The 19,605-nt window shown below is 44.7% G+C and overlaps 1 protein-coding gene across 1 annotated transcript in view; it reads left to right on the top strand.

The window, feature by feature from the left end:
• The window catches only part of FRMPD4 (FERM and PDZ domain containing 4), a 198,292-nt gene extending 179,290 nt beyond the window's left edge, over positions 1 to 19,002 (top strand). The window contains exons 11-17 of the mRNA XM_064573738.1: positions 424 to 550; positions 2,791 to 2,880; positions 3,379 to 3,561; positions 5,465 to 5,603; positions 10,295 to 11,359; positions 11,751 to 13,022; positions 15,075 to 19,002. Of these exons, the coding sequence (XP_064429808.1) occupies positions 424 to 550; positions 2,791 to 2,880; positions 3,379 to 3,561; positions 5,465 to 5,603; positions 10,295 to 11,359; positions 11,751 to 13,022; positions 15,075 to 16,399 (4,201 nt within the window). The 3' untranslated portion in view covers positions 16,400 to 19,002. The remainder of the gene's footprint in view (positions 1 to 423; positions 551 to 2,790; positions 2,881 to 3,378; positions 3,562 to 5,464; positions 5,604 to 10,294; positions 11,360 to 11,750; positions 13,023 to 15,074) is intronic.
• The last annotated feature ends 603 nt before the right edge of the window (positions 19,003 to 19,605 follow it).

Below are 19,605 nucleotides of genomic sequence, written 5' to 3' on the forward strand. Positions count from 1 at the left end.
AGTTGCATAGTCCCTTCTAAGTGAAGAGAGAATGACCGTGTGGGCTGACAGGGAGTAGTAACAATGGCGACAAACAAAGGAACTGGGAGAAATTGTGTTGGAAATACATACTCAGGTATGTGAATGAATTCAGTGAGACTCCGAGGTGGGTTGGATAAATCGACTCTTCAATTTCCATTGGTCCCAAAGGCATTCTCCCTGGAGAAGGAAGACTATGTTTCCTTTAAAATGCAAACAGATGTATTACTGTTCAGATAGTATGCTTTCTGTGTGTAAACTCGAAGTTGCTTCCCTAATTGGGGACCTACCTCCATTTCCTGACTTCCTCAGAGTTCGTTTCTTCCAACATACATCAGAGCGCCATTTTGTCGTAGATAACTAATCATCACAAGAATGAAATTAAAGATATGCTCTTTATTGCAGAAAAGAATGGGGATTAGAGACTTTTCTTCCCTCTGCTGTGCTGCAAAGCATGAAAGAGAAGAACATAAAGAAAGCACTTTCACACCTTGTCAAAGCAAATCAAAACTTGGTACCACCGGGTAAAAAGGTATCACATTTGCATCTTAATAGAAAATGGATTTTAAAGAGAAAGGCTTGCGTGCATTTTTAAAAATGTTTAAAATTAGCCCGTGAATAAAATACTTGGCACCATATTTTCATAGGCAGTAACTGTATAACCCCAACCCCCCCCCCTTTTCCCCACTATTAACCTGTTTCTAAGGCTAATGAAAAGTAAGTGTTCTTATGGAAACTTATTTATTTCTTGTAAGCTATGGACTTATTACACGGAGAGTGTATGTGTTCCCGTGTGCGTGCAAGAGAACCTTGCATAGCCACTGAGACCTTGTGATTAGAGAACAGAATTGCAAGACAATTGTACATTTCCATCGTGCTCTTGCTTACCACTCAGACTGTCTTAAATGCACAGCAGCCAGCAAGAGTCCTCGCAGACCAGATACCGCATTATTTAAACCACAGTTGGTATGTTGACATTTGGAATCATTCTTTGCTGGGGGAGGGAGAGGGAGGGAGGCCGTCTTGCTTCTTGTGTGATATTTAGCAGCATCCCTGGTCTCTACCTACAAGAAGCCCTCAATCATGACATAGAAAAATGTTTTTAGGCATTGCCAAATGGGCCCTGGGGAACAAAATCACCCCTGGTTCACAACCACTGAATTAAATCTTACTTTCGAAGGGAAGGTAAAATTATTTCTACCATTCACCATCGTTAGTGTTAAAGTCTCCCTTATTTTTTCTTTTATCAGAAGAAACAGAAAGGACATTTTAAAATAGATTGTGGGTCAGAATGGTGAGTTATGTTTATAGGTAATAAAAAGCAAAGGGTTTCAAGAACCAGAAAGAGGAACCTAAAAATACAGGATCTATAAAGTCGGAAGCAGTGTAACAGCCCGAGAACACTTAATGGTTGATATTGGCCATAGAAACTTGGGTAGCTCTAATACAAATCACTGTTTATGTGGGTAATTCTTTGGTCTTGGTATTGGGTTGTAAGTCATTTTTACTGGCTAAAACATACTTATTGCTATTCCCTTCTCACCCCATGGCTTTTTAAAAATGTAAAACCAGGTTTGACACCCTCCAGCCACTGTTGCCTTACTTCCTCATTTCTGTAAGCATTCAGCTCACAGAAATCTAGCAGGACGTCAAGGATCTCTCAGATTTTGTAGGGGTGCCGGGCTGGCTCAGTGGGTAGAGTGTGTGCCTCTTGATCTCATGGTCATGATTTCGAGCCCCGCGTTGGGGGTAAAAATTACTCAAATAAGTAAACTTTAAAAAAAGAAAAAGATTTTCTTTTTTTTAAAATTTCAGTTCTGATTGGCCCAAAGCTAGTTTCTTTCAATTGGCTCCATAGGATTTTTTCCAAGCATGGCCCACTGGTTTTGTAACAATTCGGTTAACTGCTCTAGGATCTGTCTATCTCTGTTTTTCTATAAAGGTCAGTTTCTCTAGCCAAGAGTGAGTGGTTTGCTTTCAAATCAATCTGCAAAGTGCTCTGGGTTTTCGAAAGGAGGAGGATGGCCGAACAGTGCTAACTAACAATGCCATAAAGGGTCATGCATTTAGGTATAGTTAACAACCAAGTACTCCTTTTAGGATGTGGGAATCTCCCTTTTTAAGTCTTTAAAAGATAACTTTTATCTGGATAAAATTGTATTTTTTATATCCTCCCCGAAACTCAAAAGATGCTTGAGTTGAACTAATCAAACAGGGACTTCTGGCAAGTTCAAACATTTCCCCAATGATTGGAGCACAGAAAGGTCACTTTCCCTGAAAACTTGCAAAAACTCTGCCAAACTTGAGATGAGTGCGGAGAGCCTCTTCCACGGGCTGTATGTAGATAGCAGGCGTGTGTTCAAAATGACTCCCACAAGCTCTGTGCACAGGTGAGTCTCCTGTACACGACGCGCGTGGTCCCTGTCCACGATTGGAAAGCACCACTCGACTCTTGAAGTCTCCAACGAGGAGACATTTCAGTGGACTATCTCACCATCTTGTTCTCATTTGAGTGCCCTGGCCCAGCATATCCACGTTTATGACCCACCCACCCCCATGCATTTCCCCCCAGATAAAAGGCTTTCATCCGGATGCCTCGATGCAGCCCTTTATCACGAAACCAAATATATAGCAATTTACTTTTGCTCCTTGCCACGCCCCATCTGTTGGCAGTGAGAGCACCCCGGTTCCCAGTGGTGTTTAGCTGGTCTCCAGCAGAAACCGAACCACACCCACTGGCATTAACACCTGAGGTTTCTTCTCTCTCCTCAGCTCTCTGCACTGCAAGCCAAGGTCCACTATCTCAAGTTCCTCAGTGACCTTCGACTGTATGGGGGTCGTGTGTTCAAGGCAACATTAGTGGTAATTGCTTTTTCTTGCTTTCTCTTGGGAGCTACAGAAGCCTGCACAATGTCACTGCATTTCTAAGCGACTGCAGCACAGTCTGGAAATACCAGAAGAAATGTTAAACTAGATAGCGCCACTGCAGAATGCCCTAGCGAAAGAAATATGAAGAACCGAGAGAATCGATGCACTCTAACAATGGCCTTCTTTTAAATCATTGGGCCAGAAGTTGCTTTCATGCTAAAAAAGAAAAAAAAAAAAAGTCCCTATTTCTAAAAGTGTCTCCTGATTAGGAATATATGTGCTATGATAACGTTTATTTCCTACATTATTCATAATTGATCAGCACCTCGATGCAATCGTAGTGCCTGGTTCTTCTAATTGGATGATTTAGTACAATGTAATCGAGAAATACTTGCTAAAGAAAATGTAATCTTATAAGAACAGACTCTCAGGCTCAACTCTGCATGGTGCTTTAGAGGTCTAGGATTTTTAGGCTTTGTCCACATCTCTCAGCAGGCGGAAAAGCGCTCGGAAGTGACCCTCCTGGTTGGGCCCCGATACGGCATAAGCCACGTCATAAACACCAAAACCAATCTGGTGGCTCTTTTAGCCGACTTCAGCCACGTCAACAGAATCGAGATGTTTACCGAGGAGGACAGCTTGGTGCGGGTGGAGCTGCACGTGCTGGATGTGAAGGTAAATCTTTCAGCTGTTGACACAGCGCCTTGATCTGAATAGCTCATTTGTGATAACACCGCTAATATTTACAAAGCAGTCGACATTGTACTGTGGGCAGAGGATCAGAAATGTGAGGAGGTGCAGAGAAAAATCACCCAACTCCGGCCCGAGGGCTCCAGTCCTCACTAAAGAGCCATGTAATCTGGGGAAAAGTTGCTCAGCTTCTTTATCTATACATGAGAAAGCCAACGAGTTCATTTCTAAGGTCCATTGTAGCTCCCGAGTGCATGAATCACAGAGAGTGGGAAGGTTTTTCCCTGCTAGCCTTCTAGAATATTCCTGTGCAGAGAGTCAGGGAGATTTTTCCCAACTTTGTTTAGAACTCCCGTTCGGCCCGTATGTGTTTATTCTTTGGGGAAAGCTGAGCATTTCAGTCTGTCTTTTTGTGCTGTAGCCATTCGTACTGACTGAACAGCGGGCCCCTATGAATGTCATGGCCATTCCATTTAAAACAACAATCTGGCATAGTCCTCAAAGGGCAGAACTCGACTCCCGAAACAGAAGTTGACGGGAAATAATCCCGGTCCCCTGCACACAACCTTCTTGTCCCAGTAGTAGATGAGTCATTGGATTTTGGCCATGTGAACACATCTATGTTTCCATGGAGAAAAGGAAACCGTGTCAACCAGGAGGAGTGCTCTGAGAACAGGAGAGGGTTCTGTCTACACAGCAAATCGAAAAGACTCTGTGTACTCTGCGGCGGGAAGAAGTGACCATGGAAGGGAGAGTATGGAGCTCAGACATGGTGGCCATGGCTGGTGGCACCTCATGGCTGAATCCAGGGGCTCCAGTTGACTTCATGGCAATGAAAGTGCAAGAACAGACTTGGGATTCCTGGCCCACTCCATGAGCAAAGATGCTAAGAACAATGGGCCCTTTGTAGAAAGAGTAGGGAGAAGAGTGAATTGGGTGCAGTCATCACACACCTGATAACGGGATAATCTGACCCAACAGAAGTAGGTGGCAAGACCCTACTGGTGGTCTCCTGCTTATAGGAAAGAATTGTGCGATGCCTTGAGGGAAGACCTCAGTAGAAATGGAAAGAAAAGTCAGGTTATCAAGTAGTATGGGGGCTTTTGGTGGGATGTTAGATTCCACTAGCCAGGGCCGTCAAACGTGGCCAGGGTCCTATACCTGGGAGTGAAAGTAAGAGCTGGTCACCTCGACATTTCTGTGCCTCTCTGGGTGTCTGCTTTCATGTCGCTCCCTTATTCCTCTCAAGTTCCCTCTCTCTCACCAAGAACACACCAGCCAGTCTACCCTTCCTAATTCAAGGAGAAGAATTGCTTCAACTAACCACTTCCCTATATGCCCAAGACTCGTCTCCAATCATATATATGAGAGCCTCATTGTTTCCAGAAAGTTTTAGCAAGGCCTTTTCTCAACTCCCATCTCTGTTTTGCTCTCCTGTGAATTTACAATTTCTTTTTCAAGCATCTTTCTCCTGGATCTTTTTGACACTTTTCCTTCAGTCTTAGACGTAATTTCCACTTGAGTTTTTACTTCTTTTCAGCACTAATTTTCACTATGAACCCAAATTTAACCTTCCTGTGATTTTTCAGCTCGCAGGTTCACATTTGGTAACTGCCTCCTTAACTCTCACTTTCTTAAAATGTTAACTCTTTGGAAACAAAACCAATGTCTACTTTTTTTCTCCCATTCCAATATTACTTGGGAAGATTCAAAATGTCCACGTTTTCAAGATGGTGTCACCTAAATGTTTTTCAGCAAGGCTCTCGGTGTTACTTCTGACCTTCTGTGTTTCTCCAATGAAATGGTTGCTCAGGAACTTTCTTTGTTGTCACCTGAGGGAGCTTCTTAAGGAGGGATGGCTTTAACCAAAATATTCTCTTTTGTGTAGCCCATCACACTCCTGATGGAATCATCAGATGCCATGAACCTGGCCTGCTTAACTGCTGGCTACTACCGGCTACTTGTGGATTCCAGGAGGTCAATATTTAACATGGCCAACAAGAAAAATACAGGGACCCAGGAAACAGGTATTCTCTTCCTAAACTCATGAAGCACTGACCCCCCCTTCCCCACCCCACCTGACAACAATAGGACGTTTCTTGAAAAGTTAAAATTGTGCTCATACAAAAATCTAATGTCCAAATTTTATACAAGAGCCTTCAAATACTTCTGATGTGGTCTAATTCTTTTTAATGAAAATGTCCATCCTATTTTACTTGTCACTTGGAAATGCTGGGGAACGTGTTTCAAAGGGAATGATTTTCCTATTCTGAAGGTAGTAAGCATCAGTCTTTATGACTGAGTTTTTATTGCCTTGCTCTTCCAGAGGTCAGGATGCGGAGAATTAATGATGGAATGCACAGTGGGAGTTGTGAACCCCCCGTCTTAGGTCTTTGCCCTCCTTAAGGGGCCCTAGGCCTAGATGTCTGGGCACCTCCTTCAATGTCAGACTTACATCCAGGATTCTGGGAGCTCTGAGACCCACTGGAGGACTTAGGGATCACCCAGCACTTGGACTTGGGCCTCTAGAAGGAACCCTAGCAGCCATCTTAGCTCTGTAGTGGGAGCATGGAGATGGCAAAGGCATCAAACAAGTTCAGCCACTTGACAGGACAAGACAGCTCACAAGTGAGGACAAGGAGGGCTGCAGTATTAACAGCTTCTCTGAGAGTGGGTGGTTTTCATTTGCTTTAGAATTTGTTTTCTTTAGTGTTTGATTATTTTCTTCCGTCTACAGTAGACACTCAGTAAATGTGGCTGATGGACAGACACTAGCCCTCAAGCCAGAGCTGCCGACCCATGAAAAAATTATAATTGGGGGTTCCGTACTCAGGGTTTCTCTTAAAAGAAAGGGAAGATCTTAAGAACAAACTCCATTGTCACCATTTCTGAAAGGGGGTGGGGGGAGGGAAAAATCCTCTCACTTTCAGACTTAGCAGAAAACGTAAATCATTATTCCCTAAATATCTTGTCCCTTGTAGACACACACAACCCAATAGGCTCGCGCGCAGTTTATGATGATGGCCGGGTAGGGGGGAGCAGTTGGTCACAGGACGCAGGGAAGCCTGAGAGAAAACGAGGGAGATGGACGAGGCATGCCAGAAGGCAACTTGGAATTACAAGTGGAGAGGATCCAGCCCCACCTGGAAGTGTCTGGTTTTAATTTCTCAAAGTTTGGGTCTTCTCGTTTGTAAAATCGGGATCGAGAAGCTAGCTGGCAAGGGAAGGGTTTGGAAGGAACTTGTGTACAGCACCTAAAAGGATGCCCGAGACTTCTGTCAACAAGGGGCAGGGAAGCAGGAGTGGGAGAACTTAAGAAGGAAGGTGACAGAAACGGAGAAAAGAAAGGAAGAGAGACATAAGGCAAGGAAAGACCCTGAGACGTGCAAATGATCCAAAATAAACGGGAGGAAGAAGAAGGCCGTGGCGAAGGTGGGATCACACTTTTTTGAGCTAGGAGGTTTCGAGCAATTTTGCCCCAGCCTGGGAAATTCTGAAGATCAGTTCTGCGGTGTAACATGAGCCTTTTGCATTGGAAAACCGGTTTTTGGCTCTTTATTTTCAAACCTTGAAGTTGGTCTTGAAAATAAAACCTTTTTTCCCCATAGACTGTCGAGATTATACTGGTGCGGGAAGAAGACGAAACCTACAATTTCAAAAAGAGTCCCAGTAATAAGGGCCTCCATTCTGTCCAGTTGATAGTGACTCACAGTGTAATGTTTGATCAGGTTTCGAGGGGGGAACACTATTATCACCATGGGGAAAGAATGGAACTTCAACCTTTTGGTAACACTGAGAATGAGGGTTCCAGGTATCTCCCTCTTGCTGGGGCGTGTGAGGAACGTGCCTGTAAGCAGCGGGCGCTGAGGGAGAAGAGCGGGCATGCTCCAAGGAGCACCTAGTTAACCTGAGCTGAGCAGCGGCCAGGGGCTTAGCACCCTCTCATGGTTGCAAGTTCTCTCTCCTCTTCCGAAACTCCCCCCACCACCCAAGAAGTGTAGAGAGTGAAGTCTGTTTGGACCCGTTCATCCCTGGTCCACACTGTCCTCCCACAAGATTGGGCCATGGTATAGACCCCAGTTCCTAACCCACATCCTTCTGTGTCTCTAAAATCATTCCAAAAGCCAAGTCAGTACACCCTTCTGGAAGGAAGCCAAGATTGAGTGTCTGTTTCCTTCCTATCTCAAATTGATCAGAGACCTTAGTCAGGATCTCTAATAAGGAACAGCAAGCCCCCATTTCTTCCCTATCTTGAAAATGAACCTTCAGTTACTTTCAGAATCCCTGAACCCACATATCTATGCATCTCTGAGCATTAGGAGGCTCTGAGGAAGTATCAGTCAGCCTGTTTTAGCCTGCTGATCTGTTCAGCTTTCATGTTGTCCTAAACCAGAAGTTGGCAAACTATGGCACAGGGATCAAATCTTGTTCTTGTAAACAAAGTCTTATTGGTACTCAGCCGTGCACATTGTATTTGTTTTCCTAGGGCTGCCATGACAGGTTATCGCAAACCCTGGGGTTTAACGTAACAGCAACTTACTCTCTCACAGTTCTGGTGGCTACAGGTCCAAAATCTAGGCAGCAGCAGGGCCATACTTCCTCCAAAGGCTCAAGGGGAGAATCTTTTCTTGCCTCTTCCAACTTCCAGGGGCCACCAGCATTCCTTGTGGCTGCATACCTCCAATCTCTGCTTCCGTCTTTACACAGCCTTCCCTGCTTTCCTGGGGGGCTTAAATTTCCCTCTGCTTTCCTCCTATGAGGACACGTGTTGTTGGATTTAAGGCCCACACAGATAATCCGGATGAACTCATCTCAAGATCCATAACTGAATTATACTTGCAAAGGCTCTTTTTTCAAATAAGGTCACATTCACAGAGTGGACCTATCTTTTGAAGAGGCCACCATTCAACCCACTCTGTGCATATTTTTATGTGTCAACGCTGGGTACTTCCATGTTAGAACAGCAGAGTTGAGTGGTTGCTCGACTGAGCAGTTGGCCCACGAAACCTAAAAATGTCTACCACCTAGCCCTCCCTTTACAGGAACAATTTGCCAGCCACTAGTTTAAACCCAGAGCTCTGTCATAGCTTTGCTAAACTACTCTCTGTCTTCCAGCAATTCAATCTCCTGACATATGCGAGCATGCGTTACACACACAGCCCCGCACACAGCCAGTCGTAATCGAAATTGTTCATAAAACAATGCTGAACCCCCACAGGTCTGTTTATCATAAGGTAACATGTACATATGGTTCTTATGTAGCTCAGTGTCTTCAAAGTTGTATCTTTACTTGCCATTCATGTGAAAATATATGCATTTAGCTAAAGGACTTGGAACAACATTCAGCATTGAGTTTAATGTGTATAACTTGCGGGAAGCAAAAACATCTTGGGTAGAACTGATTTTTTTCCCGTATGTCTTGTACATCTGATGTCAGTATTATCCATGCCTAGGCCAGGGGGCAATTTGAGGGCACTAATGGGAGAATATGTGGCCCCAGCATTTCCTCTGGAATCTACAAAGCAGTATTGACAGAATGACACACTGCCTTGTCTTGTTAAATGTCAGAGCAAAATTTCCACAGCAAAATTCCCTACTGGAAGACCCTTGAGGAACAACCAAACCAATGATTTTTAAATTAGGGTTTTGCAATTTTAATTCATGAGGAACATCAAACAAATCTTCAGGAGTTCTCCTGATACCAATAAAAATTGAAATTAGCCAAACTGTTAACTATGCTTAGAAATAGCAGAGAGGGGAAAAAAGAAAAGAGAAGAAATAGGGACACCTGGGTGGCTCAGTCGTTAAGCATCTGCCTTCGGCTCAGGTCATGATCCCAGGGTCCTGGGATTGAGCCCCGCATCGGGCTCCCTGCTCGGCGGGAAGCCTGCTTCTCTCTCTCCCACTCGCCCTGCTTGTGTTCCCTGTCTCGCTGTGTCTCTCTCTGTCAAACAAATAAAATCTTAAAAAAAAAAAATCTTTAAAAAAAGAGAAGAAATAGTAGAGAGAAGCACATTACTTGTGATGTGCTCCACGTTATGCAATCATACACGTGTGCATATGCATAACCTTTATGCGTGAATATCTTAACACCCACTAGGATATACAAAGGCTGAAATAGAGGTTTTTGTGCTATTGTTACAATATTATCATATTTTTATGTATGTATATATTAGATTATTTTTATTGTGACATTATTACATTATCATTACAATATTTCCTAAAATATGTGGTGGAAGTATGAGGTTCCTTGACTTTCTCTTAACTCAATGAGGAAAAAGTCCAACATCTTCGTCCACAAAGTGGGGGATGTCAGATCTCGCTTTACCGAGAAAAGGGGAATCTATTTTCTGGAATGACAACTGATTGGACTGTGGCCTTTAAGGAATTTGAAAGGCATTTTGTATATTCCCATTCATAGACAGAAATGAGGTCTTCTAATAATAGAACCGAGGGTCAGAGGGAGTTAAGCTGTAGTTCCTTATTCTCGGATGGTATTCTTTTTTTTATCAAATAGCAATTACATTTTGTGCAGGACTGATTTTGTTAAGGTCAGTTCTCCTAACCAGGAAATCCTGACACCGGAAGCCTCAATCAACTGGTACCATATCCGGAAAGCTGCATGACCATATTTACAAAAGTGATGATGCTACAAGCCATGAAATTAAGAAACCAGGCCTCACAGTAATGTTGTCTTTGCATGATTCTTTCTCCTTAGGAACTGAAAATAAAGGAAAGCATAACCTCCTTGGCCCCGATTGGAACTGTATACCCCAGATGACGACCTTTATTGGCGAAGGGGAGCAAGAAGCCCAAATAACATATATAGATTCAAAACAGAAGACGGTCGATATTTCGGATGGCACCTTGTGTCCCAAAGACCACCGGCACCTGTATATAGACAACACCTATAATCCAGACGAACTCAACCAGCCGCTGACCCAGCCGGGGGATGCTCCATGTGAGGCCGACTACAGGACTCTAGCTCAGCGGTCCCTGTTGACCCTCTCAGGACCAGAAACACTAAAGAAAGCCCAGGAGTCTCCGAGAGGAGCTAAAGTGTCCTTTATTTTTGGAGATCTCGCCTTGGATGATGGCATGAATCCCCCGACTCTCGGCTACGATAGACTATTGGAGGAGAGCCCAGAACTGCTGGAGAAGCAGAGGAATCTCTACATCGGCAGTGCCAATGACATGAAGGGCCTGGATCTCGCTCCTGATGCTGAGAGCATCCAGTTTGTGGCAAATTCCGTTTATGCAAACATAGGTGATGTCAAAAACTTCGAGGCTGCCGAGGGGATAGAGGAGCCCCTCCTGCACGACATCTGTTACGCAGAAAACACCGACGATGCAGAGGACGAGGATGAGGTGAGCTGTGAGGAGGACCTCGTGGTGGGAGAGATGAACCAGCCAGCCATCCTCAACCTGTCTGGGTCAAGCGATGACATCATTGACCTCACGTCCCTGCCCCCTCCAGAAGGGGATGACAATGAGGATGACTTCCTGTTGCGTTCCTTGAACATGGCCATCGCCGCACCCCCACCTGGCTTTCGAGATAGTTCAGATGAGGAGGACTCCCAGAGCCAGGCAGCCTCCTTCCTCGAGGACAAGGAGCCAGGCAGAAATCTGCAAAGTGACGAGATCCCCGTGTCCCTCATTGACGCTGTGCCCACCAGCGCTGAGGGCAAGTGTGAGAAGGGCCTGGATAACACCGTGGTTTCCACGCTGGAATCTCTAGAAGCTCTGTCCGTGTCAGAAGAACAGCAGACCAGTGACAATTCAGGTTCTTTCACGATTGTTACATTTATTCACTGATAACCATGCATTGCATCCTCTCAAGCCATTTACCCCCGAAGTCCTGTTATGTGCTGTTCTCCATTTCACACATGTCCCGTTTCATAAGTGTGTCGAAACTACCATCGTGGGTTTTTTGTGTACGTGGTTTCCTTCGTTTTTTTGGTTTTTGTTTTTTTAAATATGTGGCACGTATTTTTCCCCATTTCTGGAACAATTGTGCAATAAACTCAGAGTCCTTACCGCAAAGGGAAAACCTTGGTTTTTTGTTTGTCTTTTGTTGTTGTTGCTGTTTTATAATAACGAGTCCCATTTTCTTACGTGTCTCCTAATGCCTCTGATGCATCCATTAATCGGCTCTTGTCTTTTACGACATGCAGGTGTAGCCATCTTGCGGGCTTATAGTCCCGAGTCTTCGTCAGACTCGGGCAATGAGACTAACTCTTCTGAAATGACTGAGAGCTCTGAACTGGCCACAGCACAGAAGCAGTCAGAAAGCCTCTCCCGCATGTTCTTGGCCACTCACGAAGGCTACCACCCCCTTGCAGAGGAGCAGACCGAGTTCCCCACCTCCAAAACCCCTGCCGGGGGCTTGCCTCCCAAGTCCTCCCACGCCCTGGCCACCCGCCCAGTGACTGACCTCCCGCCCAAAGTTGTGCCTTCCAAGCAGATCCTTCACCCAGACCCCATGGAGATGGAGCCTGAAACCATGGAGACCAAGTCGGTCACTGACTATTTTAGCAAACTGCACATGGGGTCGGTGGTGTATTCCTGCACCAGCAAAAGGAAAAGCAAGCTGGCCGATGGGGAGGGGAAGGCAGCGCCTAGTGCAAACATGCCAGGGAAAAAGCAGCAGGGGACCAAAACGGCCGAGGCAGAGGAGGAAGCCAAAGGTAAATTTGGTACTGTGTCTTCAAGGGACAGTCAACACCTAAGCACTTTTAACCTGGAAAGAACTGCCTTTCGCAAGGACAGCCAAAGATGGTACATGGCCGCTGAGGGGGCGGTGGCCGAGCAAAGTGGATTGGAAGCGGCAACGGGGATAACGTTTCCGAGAGCTTCTGGTCTGGGGACAAGGGAGGCGGAAGAGAAGGATGAAGGGGCTCCTGATGGAGAAGCCAGTGAGGTTTCAGCACTTGGCCAACGGGACCACTTCTTAACTGACGTGACCTGTGTATCTTCAGCCAAAGACTTAGATAACCCCGAGGATACTGACCCGTCCACCTGTGACCATCCTTCCAAGCTTCCCGAGGCGGAAGAGAGCGTGGCCCGCCTCTGTGACTACCACTTGGCCAAGCGGATGTCATCGTTACAAGGCGAGTGCCATTTTTCTCTACAGAGCTCTCAAGGCTCGTCAGTGGAGGCGGGCTGTGGTACCTGTGCCGCACCTGTGGAGTCCCCACTCTGCCCCGCTATGGGGAAGCACCTGATGCCCGAGACTTCGGGGAAAGGCATGAGTTACGTTCCTTCTGAGGAGAGAGCCGCTGGGCTGCCCGCCCACGGAGCCACCTTTAAGGAATTACACCCCCAGACGGAGGGGATGTGTCCGCGGATGACAGTGCCCGCCCTGCACACAGCTATTAATGCGGAACCCCTGTTTGGCACTTTGAGAGATGGATGTCATCGACTCCCCAAGATTAAGGAAACCACAGGTACAGCAATGATGGATTTAGCGCTTTGCATTACACCCCGGAAGCATGTAAGCCAGATTTACAACAAACCTAAAAATATAAAGTCTGGAAGAAAACTAAAAGTTAGAATTTTGTTTAAAGGCTGCAGAACTGTGGCCAGGTTAACTATCGGTCATTGATTCCGCCGCCCCCCTTCCCTGTGTTTAGTGAACACTGAAGTTCCTAGATCAGGAACAATGTGGAAATGGCGTCCACTCTTGAGAATCTTGCTGTGTGCTAGCAGGACTTTTGGTTACAAGACAGTATGACGTAGAGTCCCAAGAGTTTGATGTCCCTCTCAAGATCTCGAATTTCTCTTTCTGCCATTTTGTTATTGAGGGGCAAGGAAGAATAGAGCAGGGTAGCGGGGAGATCAAAGGGGTTGGGGAAGACCATTTGCCCTTCAGCAATACTTAACATCCCTCCCTACTCTGTAAGACTCTCTTAGAGACGTGTTCTTCAGTATCTGGCACATCTCGGTGTCAGGAAGGCTCTGGGGGTACGCACGACGAGCTGCTTTATTTTCCACAAAAGAATGGGGCGCCTGGGTGGCTCAGTCGTTAAGCGTCTGCCTTCGGCTCAGGTCATGATCTCCAGGTCCTGGGATCGAGCCCCGCATTGGGCTCCCTGCTCGGCGGGGAGTCTGCTTCTCCCTCTCCCTCTGCCTCTCCCCACTGCTCCTACTCTCTCTCTCTCTCTCTCTCTCTCTGTATCTCTCTGTCTCAAATGAATAAATTTTAAAAAAAATTCTATTTTCCCCAAAAGAATAAAATATAAGCACAGGTAGAAACAAGAACACAGCCACCTTCTGCGCCCATCTTCACCATTCTGCCACCCAGTGGGCACACATTCCTCTCACCGATCCACTCGGCCAGCCGTCACGTGGCAAAAACCAGATGTTCTTTCATACTCTCAAATGTCAAAGTATATCAACAGTGTTGCTTCCATACTAGGTCAGTAGATGGTAGGGAGAGCTTACCTTGGTTCGTTTGCAGCCCTTTTAAGATGATCTCCTTTCACAAAACCCACCACTGGCATCCCCAGCCTTGGGAAACTGGTCTATGAATGTTCCTTAACTTGTCACTCCGCTAGCATCTTGACATCTAATTAAAGCATGCTGTTTATTCTTTCGTGGTTTACAAAGAGCTTTCCCCTAACTTCCCTCTTCTCACAAAAATTCTGCGAGGCAGAAATATTTTCTTCACATAACAGCTTTTTTTAAATTTTTTTTAATTTAAATTCACATGACAACTTTTTTTTTTAAGATTTTTATTTATTTATTTATTTGACAGAGAGAGACACAGCGAGAGAGGGAACACAAGCAGGGGGAGTGGGAGAGGGAGAAGCAGGCTTCCCGCCGAGCAGTGAGCCTGATGCGGGGCTCAATCCCAGGACCTGGGGATCATGACCTGACCCGAAGGCAGATGCTTAATGACTGAGCCACCCAGGGGCCCCTCACATGACAACTTTTTTGAGAAAAGCTGGGCAACTCGCCCAGGGTCTCTGCTTCAAACCCAGCACCAGGCAGACCTCGTGGGGTCCTCTTAAAAAGTTGACCTTGTTTACTTTGCATTCATTAAATTAGACCATTAAAAAAAAAAAAAAGATAACTGATGCCAAAATTAACCTAACTCCCTTGAAATGAAACTTCAATGTCATAAATATGTTTGCATAGTCGAGATCTAGGAGGTATGTTTTCTAATTACATGTCTAAACGCTGATAGATAAATACTGGGGGCAAGGCAAGTCATGAAACGCCATGGTCTCTGAAAACGACTGTGATTGCTAGCCAATTCCAAAGAAATCCGTAGTTTCAGAAATAACAGATTCCCTGAATTTCTTGAAATGTGTTGAAATGGAAATCTGATGAGATCTCAGGAGGCAGTCTTTGAAAAGGCGGGTGACCCTGGCAAATGGCTGCCCTTCTAGAGTGCATCCTCGGGCAGTGACAAACAGCATGTAGAGATTCAGTGAAAATGACCACCCATGAGATGCTTAATGATTCTCTCTGTTTCTCTGCTACCCCTAGTGTAGCTTTGACAGAGCCTGGGAAGGAGAGACGAGGAGGCATGCCTTCAGCTTGGTCTCAACATCCTGAAGCTGATCCCATCCTGCTACCATCAAACATTCACTCGGAATCAAAGGTGCCAATTCCAAATCAAGACCCTAATGATTTCTCCCAAGCAAATCTGGCATACGGAGAGGCTGTGAACTGGCGGCCACTGGATCTGAGAGGGGGGAGCCTCGGAACACCCCCCAGCCAGAGGGCTCTGAGGCGTAGCAGCAGTATCCTCTTGGGATCTGTAGGTTTGGAGACCTTCCAAGAGAGAACCAAGGGTGCGGTCAGCTTAAAGTGTCCAGGTGTCACGGAAGCACAGGAGGCCAGCTCGGAAAAGCGAGCAGAACTCCCCCTGGGGAAGAAGCTCACCAAAAGTTTTTCCCAAAGCTCGATGTTCTTTAGCTCCGAGGGGAAAGTTCACAAAAGGTCCCCGGTGGCTCACAAAGACTCAAAGCTGTATAGGACATTACCCTTGCGCAAGCTGGAAGGCAGCAATTGGAGATGCCGGGGACCTTTCAGCTACTGCTTCCTGAACCGAGGGCAGGATGAAGACGGCGATGAGGATGAAGAGGAGGGAGAGGCCACACGCCAGGTCTCTTGCCTCTTTCGACCACAGATGACTCAAGCCATGCCAGAACCAATCAGCCCACCTCTGGCTGTTGGGATTCGGAAGCAAGGAGGGGAGCTGACCAGAGGGTCAGTGCTGAAGGTCTGGGCAGACGACCTGACTGGCCCAGAGGATGCGGACTTTAGCAACCTGGCCTTCGATGCCCGGATTGCAAGAATCAATGCCCTAAAAGAGAGCACGTATGCAATGCCTGATGGGTTCCTTGCAGCCCAAAACGATGCCAATGAGTTGCTCTGCCTTGTCAGGGCAACAAAGGGGAAGAGAGAGGAGTCACGCCCTGAAGCATATGACCTTACGCTTTCTCAGTACAAGCAGCTGTTGTCCATCGAGTCCAGACAGTTGGGAAGTGCCTGTAGGAAACTGGCGATGGCCGAGAAAAGCCCAGAGGAGATGCTCCTAGCTATGACTTCCAGCTTTCAAGTGCTCTGTTGCCTAACGGAAGCTTGCATGCGATTAGTGAAGGTCGTGAACTCAGAAACACAGCGGCAGGAAATCGTAGCAAAGATCAATGAAGTGGTCATAAACTATATTTGTCTCCTGAAAGCTGCAGAGGCAGCCACTGGAAAGACCAGTGGGGATCCTAATGTTGGACTCTCGGCGCGACATTCAACCACCATGGCCGCCCTCGTAAGCACACTAATGCGTTCTCTCAAGATGCTTTTAAATAAATAAAGTATGAAAGTCACATCATAACCTACCTTTGCAAAGCCATACATGAACGTTTATTTACTTTATGTGTACGATGAACAGATGTCTCCTTTCTTCTCTCTGTATATTTTGTTATTTTATATAAAATAGGAGATAAAAGTCACACTGATGAAATGTTGAAATGTACTAATCAGACGTATTCTGTTTATATTATACATATATATACATGAAAAAGAAATATCCAAGAAAGTGATGACATTTGGCTATTTTTCATATAATTGAAACTCCAGGTATATGATGTGAAGTTTTAAATTCTACCGTGTTAGAGCAAAACAATGAATCCTATCCCCTTTCCCTCCCAAGCGGATACTTGGAGACCATATCATTCATGCTTAGAAGTTAAAAGAGAAAGAGAGAGAGAAAGAAATCACAATGTATATAAAACAGTACTTATGTTTTAAAATTACAATTTTTAAGCATTGGAAATAGCAAAGAAGACATTTAAGATCCAAGAAGCTATTATGAATTAATAGAGAATATATATAATAAATCAATTTTTTGCTCATAGTGTTTGGTTATCTGATGCTTTCTTCCAGGAATCCTACATCAAATTTAATTTTGGCTTATGCCATTTGGACTAGAAATTGGGGTGCGGTGGATTCTATTGTGTCACTAGAAATGCTCTTCATGATGTTTCTATAATTAAAATACTTCCCAAATAGAAGAAGAGAGGTAACGATGGGCAGGTTCCTAGGCAATACCTAGAGTTAGAGATTATCTAATTACATAAAATGAAAGGAATGAATAACATCAAAATTAAAAAAAAGAGAGCTCTCCTTTGATTTAATGTCAAAATATATAAACCAAAGACGTCATCTTCCTCCCCACCCCAACTCAACCGTGAAACTTAGAATCCCATTAAGAGTGACAGAACATTTAGTGAAGTATTTGCAAAATTACAAAAAGCCACAATCAAGGATCATCGGAGTCAGTGCAGATCCAGTCCTATAAAGTGGACAGGACACCAGCCTATGAGGCACGGCTCTCCGCATAGAGCTTTGTGCATCACCTCTACAGGGCCAATGCTTCCAACCAAATTCGGAATCCCAGCCTAACATTGGGACAGTTTCAAATCCGGAATGTTCCAGAAAATCAGGGAGAGATGGCTCCTCTAATATAGAAGCCATGATAAAGTATTCAGTAGAAGTTCTCATTTGGAATGGTAGATAGAAATAGGAAAGCTGGGTGGAAAACAAACAAGTGGTAAATTTGACCACTTCCGGTGAAACTGATGGAACATAAAGAAGTCTTCAGAACTGTCCTCTGTCTACAAATGTATCTTTGGGTCAAAGCAAAAGGATGCAAGCCGCAATTGTCAAATAAAATAGACATGTACATATGTACTTCATGGGTCATTTAGTGCTTAAGCTCCGCCCACTCCTGTTTATGTAGATGGCTCCTTAAAAGATGACGGGAGTATGCCAGGTGCAAATATTTCATTCTTGTAGCCTACTGGGCAGGAGGTGTAAGAGTCTGTAGTTGCTATCTCTTCTCATCAGTCGTTCCTTAGAGATGCCATCACAAAAGTCACACATATTTCTAGATGGTAGCAAACAAAAGGAGTTTAGCTGTGTGTTATTATAAATAATGTTTAAATAATACAACATTATTTTCTTATAATTATAAATATTGGTGTTTGATATTGATAAATATTAATGGTGTTTACTGTGGAAATTTTTGGTAAATATTCTGTGCACTAAAATGCTAACATTAATAGGATGTGTGTTCTATGTCAGACAATGTGCTAAGCATATCACATATATTTAACCATCAGAACAATCTTATGGTTTGGACACTGTTGTTAATTCCCTACGGAGGCAATATGGTTTAATCGTTAAGGACATGGGGCCTGGGGTCAGAAACTTCTTGATTTACATCTGGACTCTGCCATTTTCTACCCCTTTCATCTTGGGAAAGTTAATGTTTTCTAAACCTCGATTTCCTTATAGTAAAACGAAAATCTCTTTCCATAGGATTGTCATGACTTTTAAGTACAATCACGTGTGTGAAGGTTTTACTGCATTACCTGGCAGAGTAAACACTTTAATGTTAAGATAATTTCATCATAGTCATTACGTCAAATATATTGCCCAAGATAACGTGTGGGAGATGTTTGCTTTATATGCATATTGTCTCCTGCCTGTATGTGCAGGATGCATTATGTGCGTTGCATGTGTCTAAAAGGAGCGTACAAGGAAGTGGTGATCCTTGTTCAAATCCTATGCGGTTAGAACGGCTTTTAGTCCCTTCCAGTTCTTTGAGAGGCCTCAGTGAAGCAGCTCTGGGTCTTTCCAGATCATCTCCCATTACCTATGGGTGCTCCGGTACATTTCTCTTACAAACAAACTCTTCAGTACTTCGAAAACCTCAAGCCCCCCCCCACCACCACCAATTCACTACACATGGGGCTCCTGAGTGGGGTCCAGGTCCACTAGAGTGTAGGAAGAACATGTTAGAATGATCCTTGTGTTTATTTTTATCTAGCCTTTTTTATGTTTGTGTATGTTTTATAATGGCTTAATAGTGTGGTGGTATATGTACATCATTTTAAATAAATAAATCAATTAATAAGCATATGCCTGGTGCATGTATGCAAAAATCTTGTCGCAGGTAGGGTTGCATTCACACAAGTTGGGAGACCACTGAACTAGAGAATAAAACTTCCTTGTAACCCGAGATCCTTTTTTTTTAAAGATCTGTTTATTTTAGAGAGAGGGGGAGAGCACGCGGGGGCGGGGGGAGGGGCAGAGAGAGAGAAAAGCAGACTCCCCACTGAGCACAGAGCCCGTTGGTGGGGCTCCATCCCAGAACCCCGAGATCACGACCTGAGCCGAAACCAAGAGTCGGCCGCGGGACTGACTACGCCACACAGGCGCCCCTGTACTCGTGGTCCTTTCTATTTAGTCCGCAGCCTGGTTTTCCGTGTGTATCACTATTAATCTTTTATTCTAAAACTTTGAAACGTACACAAAAGTAGACACAATCATATAATGAATCGGTATGTACTTCTCACACACCAATTCATTTAGTAAGAACTTCTTACAGATAACTTTTAAACATAACCACAATGCCATTTTCACACTTTCAAAAATCAATAATTTCCTAATGTTATCAAGTCAATATTAGAGAAGTAAGTAACGAAGAAAGTGAAAATTCCTATAGACCCAACC

This window comes from Mirounga angustirostris, unplaced genomic scaffold (genome assembly GCF_029215605.1).
Source record: "Mirounga angustirostris isolate CCGP_5_RB_7025 unplaced genomic scaffold, mMirAng1.0.hap1 SCAF_11, whole genome shotgun sequence".
NCBI classification, from domain to species: domain Eukaryota; kingdom Metazoa; phylum Chordata; class Mammalia; order Carnivora; family Phocidae; genus Mirounga; species Mirounga angustirostris.